Raw genomic sequence first — 7,921 nt, 5'->3', positions numbered from 1 at the left:
TGTGCATTGTAAGGTCGCGGCACAAGTCATTACATTACAACGTAGCGACCTTATGATGCACAGTGACCCCCAAGGCCAGATTGCGGCCAGAGGGTCTAGTCTATATTGAGGAGGCCAGAGATGTGGCACACAACGGCAGAAAGAAGAGCATTGTATGATGATCAGCAAAAAAGCGGGGCGATCAGAAATGTGAGCAATAAGGGGAGTATTCGATTTTTTTTTATCATTTGGCAGCCCTAGTTAGTTACCATAATGGCGACAAGGTATTTTCTTTTGCAAATCGTGAATCAAATTCAAAAGTGGTCAAATTCGCATGGTAATATCAAAAAATTTGACTCAAGTTGATCCTCTGTGCTTGAATCCGCTCATCTGTCAACTGGTACCTACTACGTCTGCATACATAAAAAAAATATTAATGACAATTTGTATGATTCTTTTTTAGTACTCTTGGTCAAAATTATAACGATCTTATCTCTATTTATAGGATCTTCTATAATAATGAACAGAAAAAATGTGACATCAGTTACAGAATTTATTCTTCTGGGGGTACCGCTGAGCTACCAGTTACAAATCCTACTGTTTGCGGTCCTTTCTGCATGCTATTTAATTACTTTAGTGGGGAATGCAACAATAATTGTAGTTAGTGTGATTGATGCTAAGCTTCATACCCCTATGTATTTCTTTCTTAGTAACCTAGCTCTATTAGATATTAGTTTTACATCTTCCATTGTTCCTAAAGTGGTCTACAATTTAATTACTGGAAGTAGAACGATCACTTTTCATGGCTGTCTTGCGCAATCATATGTCTACTTTCTCTTGGGCACCACAGAATTCTTGCTCCTAGCCACAATGTCTTTTGATCGGTACGTGGCTATCTGCCATCCTCTACGATATTCATCAATCATGAAACCAAAGCTATGTTTTAAGTTGATTATATCCTCTTGGATGGGTGGTTTTCTTGACACAATTGCTCAAACCATCCTCACATTTCGTTTGCCATTTTGTGGCTCAAATGTTATTGACCATTACTTTTGTGATGTTGCTCCTCTGCTGAAGCTGGCATGTGGTGACACGCATTTTATTGAAATGATGGACCTTATTCTGGCATCATCCTTGGTGTTAGGATCATTGTTTTTCTCAATGGTTTCCTATGGTTGTATTATATTTGCAATTTCAAAAATTTCATCTGTAGCTGGACAAAAGAAAACTTTCTCCACCTGTGCATCACACCTTACAGTAGTATTTATAGTGTATGGAAGTTGCATCTTCATGTGCATACGTCCCTACAAAAATTCAAGAATAGATTCCACCAAAATTGTGGCATTACTTAACTGCATACTTACTCCTCTTCTTAATCCTTTCATTTATAGTTTTAGAAATAAGACCTTTAAAGAAGCACTAAAACGTACAATAAATAGGAAAAAATATTTCTCTAACCAAAAAGCATAGAGCACAATAACAAAAAATATATAGCATCAAAAATATTAAATGGAACCTGTTAGCAGGATTTCATCACAAAACTACTTATATGTGCATGTAGCTATTTAAAAAACAAATACCTTTATACGAACAGTTTGTTTCTCAATTACAGGAACATAAACCTTTGAATTCATATGCAAATGAGGCCGAAGAGCTATTTGTAGCCTAAAGAACTATTTGTAGAGCTATCTGAAGCCTTAGTCACTCCAGCTCTATTCCCTGCTCAACATCGCCTTCTCCTGCTTGACTAACAGTCTCTATACTGGGCAACTTCACACAAAAGAGCAATCAGTCAAGCAGGAGGAGGTAGTGCTGTGTGGGGAATAGAGCTGGAGTGGCATAGGCTTCAGATTTTCACCATCATTTGCATATCAATTCAAAGGCTGATTTTTCAGTAACTGAGGACTGGACTGATTAATGTATTCACTACAAATTAAGTTCACATGACCATATAAAAAAATTGGTACATTTTCAGTCAGGAAAAAAAAGGATTTTTAGTACTTTCTAAAAAATCCCTTTCTTGTAGCCACAGGAAACGGTTGGTATATGCTGCTGCCAACAGGAGGCTGACACTAAGAATTACACTTAAAGAAAAGATCAGTTTTTCCCTTGCAGATATTAGACTAAACTAGTAAATGAGAAAACAGTAGGAAAAGCTACATAAAAATTAAGAATGGCACAGTGGAACAGAACAAGAAGTCATAAGCCACAATGACAATTAAGTATCTTAAAATAGCCATAAGGATACGAGAAAGGGATTTTACCGTATGTGCTAAAAATACTCTTTTAATCTTTTAGTTTGAGCTCACAAATTTCCTTTAAGGCTATGTTCACACTTGCTGACAAATCTACTGTGCTCCAGTGAAAACTTGTAACATGACCCCCTTCTAAAATGTTCTATTTACAAACCCTCCTATCAGCTCTTAGCGTCATTTTTACTGTACTTCCCCTCCCCAATACTGCCTGTCCAGAACTGAGAGCTCAAAAGTGGTGTCAGTAATCACACTTATGTATGTTGTACTCAGAACCGTCAAGAACCTCCATGGATGTGGGGGGGGAAAGAAAATTGACAAGAGATGTCTTTGATGGTTGGTGTGAATGGTGGAAAAAACACCACGTCAAACATCCAAAGACCTGAATGCCAACCTGGAACAGTTTGGGATCATGGTTTCAACAAGTACCATACACCACACACTAAACCAAGCAGATCTTTATGGGCAAAGGCCAAGGGAGAAACCATTGCTGAAGAAAAGACATAAAAAGAAACGACTGATCTTTGCCAAAGAGTACCTTGACAAACCACAATCCTCCTGGAAAAATGTTCTGAGGACAGATTAAACAAAAATAGAGCTTTATGGCAATGCAAAGCAACAGTTTGCTTACAGATGGCGCAGTGAAGCCTATAATGAAAAGAACACCTTACCAACAGTTAAGCATATTGGAGGATTCATAATGGTGTTGGGTTGCTTGGCTGAGTGCAGTTCTGGAGGCCTTCACCATATCGCAGGAATAATAAAATCAGAGAATTGTCAAGAGATTTTAGAGCAAAATGTCCTACCCGTGTAAGAAAACTTGGTTTGAGTCAAAGATCATGGGTCCTCTAGCAAGACAATGACCAAAAGCACACATCCAAAAGTACACAGGAATGGTTGAAAAATAAATAATTGACTGTTTTAAAATGGCCAGCAATGAGTCCTGACCTCAATCCCATTGAAAATCTTTGGGGTGAGATGAAATCTGCCATTGGTAGAAGGAACCATGCACACAATCAAAAGCTTGAACAAACTGCAAAGGAAGAGTGGGAGAAAATTCCAGCTGAGAAGTGCAAGAAGCTTATAAGATGGCTACAAGAAACATTTGGAGGCTGTCAGCAATGCCAAAGGGTGTGCAACCAAGTATTAATTAGGGGTGCCTTTATTGCTGCATATGTTGTATATTATGTTTCTTCTTTGAAATTGCAACATGGAAGTTGAAAAACAATGCTTTATTGTTGTATTACTTTGGACCACTAATTAAAAAATCCTGAGGATATAACTTTGGTACATTTCTATTTATTTCTGAATATTTTGTAGTCTGTGAAAAAATGAAGTGGTGCCAATAATGGTGAGCAGCATTGTAAGTGAGATTACTGGCACATTGGAATTCTCAGCTTTAGGCCACGTTCACACATTCAGTATTTGGTAAGTATTTTATATCAGTATTTGTAAGCCAAAGCCAGGAGTGGGGGAAAAATTCAGAAGTAGTGCACATGTTTCTATTATACTTTTAGTCTGATTGTTCCACTTCTGATTTTGGCTTACAAATAATTATATTTACGTATGTAAATATACATTGTCAGAAAATACTGCCATTCCTGGCCTCCATTAAATTTTTTTTTCAGTGTGTCAGCAAAGTTTTTGACACTGGTTTGCTGTTCAAAACAGTTACCTACAGGCCAGGTATTTAAAACTGTGTTTTCTCCGTCACACGGATTACATAAACATTTTCAGAAAATACTGCCATTCCTGGCCTCCATTAAACATTTTTTTCAGTGTGTCAGTGAAGCAATTGACACCAGATTGCTGTTCAAAATAGTTACCTACAGGCCAGGTACTTAAAAATGTGTTTTCTCCTTCACAAGGATCACATATATGTTGTCAGAAAATACTGCCATTTCAGGCCTCCATTAAATTTTTTTTTCAGTGTGTCAGCAAAGTTTTTGACACTGGTTTGCTGTTCAAAACAGTTACCTACAGGCCAGGTATTTAAAACTGTGTTTTCTCCGTCACATGGATTACATAAACATTTTCAGAAAATACTGCCATTTCTGGCCTCCATTAAACATTTTTTTCAGTGTGTCTGTGAAGCAATTGACACCAGATTGCTGTTCAAAATAGTTACCTACAGGTCAGGTATTTAAAACTGTGTTTTCTCCGTCACACGGCTCACATATACGTTGTCAGAAAATACTGCCATTTCTGGCCTCCATTAAAAAAAAATTTCAGTGTGTCAGTGAAGCAATTCACAGCAGTTTGCTGGTCAAACTACTTACCTACAAGCCAGGTATTTAAAACTCAGTTTTTTCCGTCACATATAAATTCGCTCCAAACTCAGTCGTTTGTAGTGAGTGTGGAAGATACTGTCCTCCATTTAAAATGGGCAAGGCACGTGGCAAGGGACCGGGAACTGGACGTGATGGTAATGGTGCATGCAGAGGCCGAGGACAAAGCCGTGGGCAAGCCGAAATTGTGCCACAACAAACACCCACATCTTCTCGCCTGACCTTCCTGTCCGAATTTCTAGCACACCACTATTGAACCCAGAGCATTGTCAAAAGGTTGTTGGTTGGATAGCGGATAATGCTTCCAGTCACTTAGCCACCACCACCACCCTGTCTTCCACACGGTCAAGTCTCAATAGCCGTGAGTCTGGACCGCATATTGCTCACCCTGATCCTCCTTCCTCCCACCATACCGAGTACCCAGAGACAACTGATCCCACACTTGGACACTCTGAAGAGCTGTTCACTTTTCTATATATAGGTTCGGGTCTCTCGCCCGGTCCACTTGAAGCAGGGCAAGAGGAGATCGGTGTAGTGATGCCCAAATATTTGAGCTGCCATGGCCACACGAAGGCGGTGGTGGGAAAGTGTCACAAGAGGTGGACGATGATGAAACACAATTGCCAGTAAGTCAGGAGGAGGACCAGGGTGTGGAAGTGGAAGACGAGGTGGTGGATGACATAGTAACTGACCCAACCTGGCAGGAGGACATGCAGAGCGAGAACAGCAGCACACAGGGGGAGGGAGGCAGAGAACCCCAACAGACAGGAAGAAGCAGTGTGGTGGCTGCAGAAAGAAGGCAGGCAACCGTTCCCCGTAACACCAACACGAAGGAAGTTGCCAGTACAACAGTTAGGTCTTCCCGAGACTGGTTGTTTTTTAAAGACTCTACCAATAACCCCAAAAAGGCCATTTGCAACACCTGCCAGGCCAGCATCACCAGGGGTGGCAAAATGACCAGCCTGACCACCACCAGCATGATCAGGCACATGACAGCAAAGCACCCGACTTTGTGGGCCGAACCCCAGGGTCCAGGAACAGTGTCTGCAGGTGGCACCATTGCTTCTTCCGCTGTTGTGCATGCAAGCCAATCCCCTGCCCATGGTGCATGCGAAGATGCCTCCTGTCCTGCACCTGTCTTTGCACACTCTCAAGTAGCAGCATCAGGAAGCACATCCATGTCCTTGTCCCAGCACAGCATTCAGTTGTCCATACCCCAGTCCTCCTCCTCCTGTTCAGCCTCCTTCTCCGAAATGACAACATCAGTCACAAGCTGGAAGCACTGCAGCACTGCCTCGGCCAAGCGGCAACAGGCTGTGCTGAAGCTAATATGCTTAGGTGAAAAAACACACAATGCTGAAGAGTTGTTGACAGCTCTGAAAGAGCAGGCAGATCTGTGGCTCACACCGCTGAACCTACAGCCAGGCATGGTCATGTGTGACAATGGCCAGAACCTGGTGGAGGCTCTGAGTCGAGGCGAGCTTACACACGTACCATGCCTGGCCCATGTGCTTAACCTCGTGGTTCATCATTTTCTCAAATCCTACCCGGAGCTGCCGGATCTGCTTGTTAAAGTATGCCGCCTGTGTGCCCATTTTAGAAAGTCACCTACAGCTTCCGCCGCCCTTGCAGTGTTTCAGCAGCGTTTGCAGCTTCCGGCTCACAGACTGGTGTGTCTCCACGCATTGGAACTCTATACTGCAGATGTTGGGAAGGATTTGGGAACAGAAGAGGGCAGTTATTGAGTACCAGCATCAACAAGGCCGTCGGTATTCAGTTCAGACTCCACACATAAGACCTCAGGAGTGGACATCGATGTCAAACATATGTACCATCCTCCAAAACTTTGAGGACTCCACCAAGATGACGCCATAATTAGCGTCACCATCCCGCTTCTCTGTCTTCTGAAACGTTCTCTGCTCACAATCAAAGAGGATGCATTGCAGGCGGAGCACGATGAGATGGAGCAAGGAACCATACAGGGTGATTACACACAGCCAAGCCTCATCTCATCCCAACGTGGATTGGGTGACAATGAGGAAGAGGAGGAGGAGGAGGAAGGACAGGAGCTAGTTTAATGCACTACAGACGGTACTTCCTGCACAGCTGTCATACCGTCTGTTCATCGTGGATAGCCAGAGGACAGAGAGGAGGAGGAGGAGGAGAACATGGTCAGTCATTTTCTTGGTGACGAGACAGAAGTCTTGCCTGTTAGTAGTCTGGCACGCATTGCCGAGTTTATGTTACGCTGCCATTCCCATAACCCTCGCGTTCTCAAAATTTTGGATGACAGTCATTACTGGTTGGTGACACTTCTAGACCCACGCTACAAGGAGAACTTTATATCTCTTATTCCTGAGTAGTGTTGAGCCACCCCCGTAGTGTTCGGGTTCATTTCGGTTCGTCGAACACGGGGATGTTCGTGGAACTGATCGTCAAACACCTTAGAACTAGAGATGAGCATTGTTCGACTCGAACTGTTCGCCAATCTCAAATTTGAGCTGTTTTGGGCGGTGTTCGAGCCGTTCGTCGAACACGAACGATTTTAGAAAAATTCGGCTGTTCGAGGTTATGTTCGATAACTGTTCGTGCACCAAAATCATAACTGGATTTTTTCTCAGTAATGATGAAAATTGTAACGGGTCTGGGAGGCAGAACCTCTGAGCTACTATACAAGGGGGCGGTCCTTGTAAGGAAGCGGGTGGCGACCAGGGAAGACGGGCAGGCAGTCACAGCAGGTGACCGGGACAGTCTCTGGGTAAACGGGCAGGAGGTCACGGCAAGTGACCGGGACAGTCTCTGGGTAAACAGGCAGGAGGTCACGGCAAGTGACCGGGACAGTCTCTGGGTGAAAGGGTAGGTACGACCTGTGACGGCTGAGCCTCCAGGTAGGCTAGCAGGCAGATGGTAGATGTGTGCTCCCAGGTGAGCAGGCGAGAGTCTCTGGATAAGCAGGTGGTCACAGCATGTGACGGCGGAGCCTCCAGGTAGGCTAACAGGCAGGTAGCAGATGAGCGCTCCCAGGTGAGCGGGCAAGAGTCTCTGGTATGGCAGGTGGTCACAGCACGTGACGGCGGAGCCTCCAGGTAGGCTAACAGGCAGGTAGCAGATGAGCGCTCCCAGGTGAGCGGGCAAGAGTCTCTGGTATGGCAGGTGGTCACAGCACGTGACGGCGGAGCCTCCAGGTAGGCCAACAGACAGGCAGCAGGTGAGCGCTCCCAGGTGAGCGGGCAGGAGTCTCTGGAATAGCAGGTGGTCACAGCACGTAACAGCGGAGCCTCCAGGTAGGCTAGCAGGCAGGTAGCAGATGTGCGCTCCCAGGTGAGCGGGCAAGCTGGTCCATAGACAGACTGACAGGTGTCGGAAGGCAGACCGTCGGACCTCAGACTAGCAAGCAAGTAA

At 44.2% G+C, this 7,921-nt stretch overlaps 1 protein-coding gene across 1 annotated transcript; it reads left to right on the top strand.

Moving 5' to 3' along the window:
- The first annotated feature begins 498 nt into the window (after nt 1–498).
- LOC141254033 (olfactory receptor 6E1-like) lies at nt 499–1,449 on the top strand. The gene has a single exon (XM_073670984.1). It carries the CDS (start codon nt 499–501, stop codon nt 1,447–1,449), a length of 951 nt encoding a protein of 316 aa, XP_073527085.1.
- Nucleotides 1,450–7,921: the final 6,472 nt, after the last annotated feature.

The sequence above is a fragment of the Phyllobates terribilis genome, unplaced genomic scaffold (assembly GCF_046119375.1).
Source record: "Phyllobates terribilis strain yellow unplaced genomic scaffold, ASM4611937v1 Scaffold_1__5_contigs__length_1240528914, whole genome shotgun sequence".
NCBI classification, from domain to species: domain Eukaryota; kingdom Metazoa; phylum Chordata; class Amphibia; order Anura; family Dendrobatidae; genus Phyllobates; species Phyllobates terribilis.
Note: the sequence above shows the minus strand (reverse complement) of the source record. Positions and strands in the feature narration are given on the sequence as shown.

Bases quoted from the DNA above. Each gene is read 5' to 3' on its own strand.
- LOC141254033 (XM_073670984.1), top strand. From the start codon at position 499: ATGAACAGAAAAAATGTGACATCAGTTACAGAATTTATTCTTCTGGGG.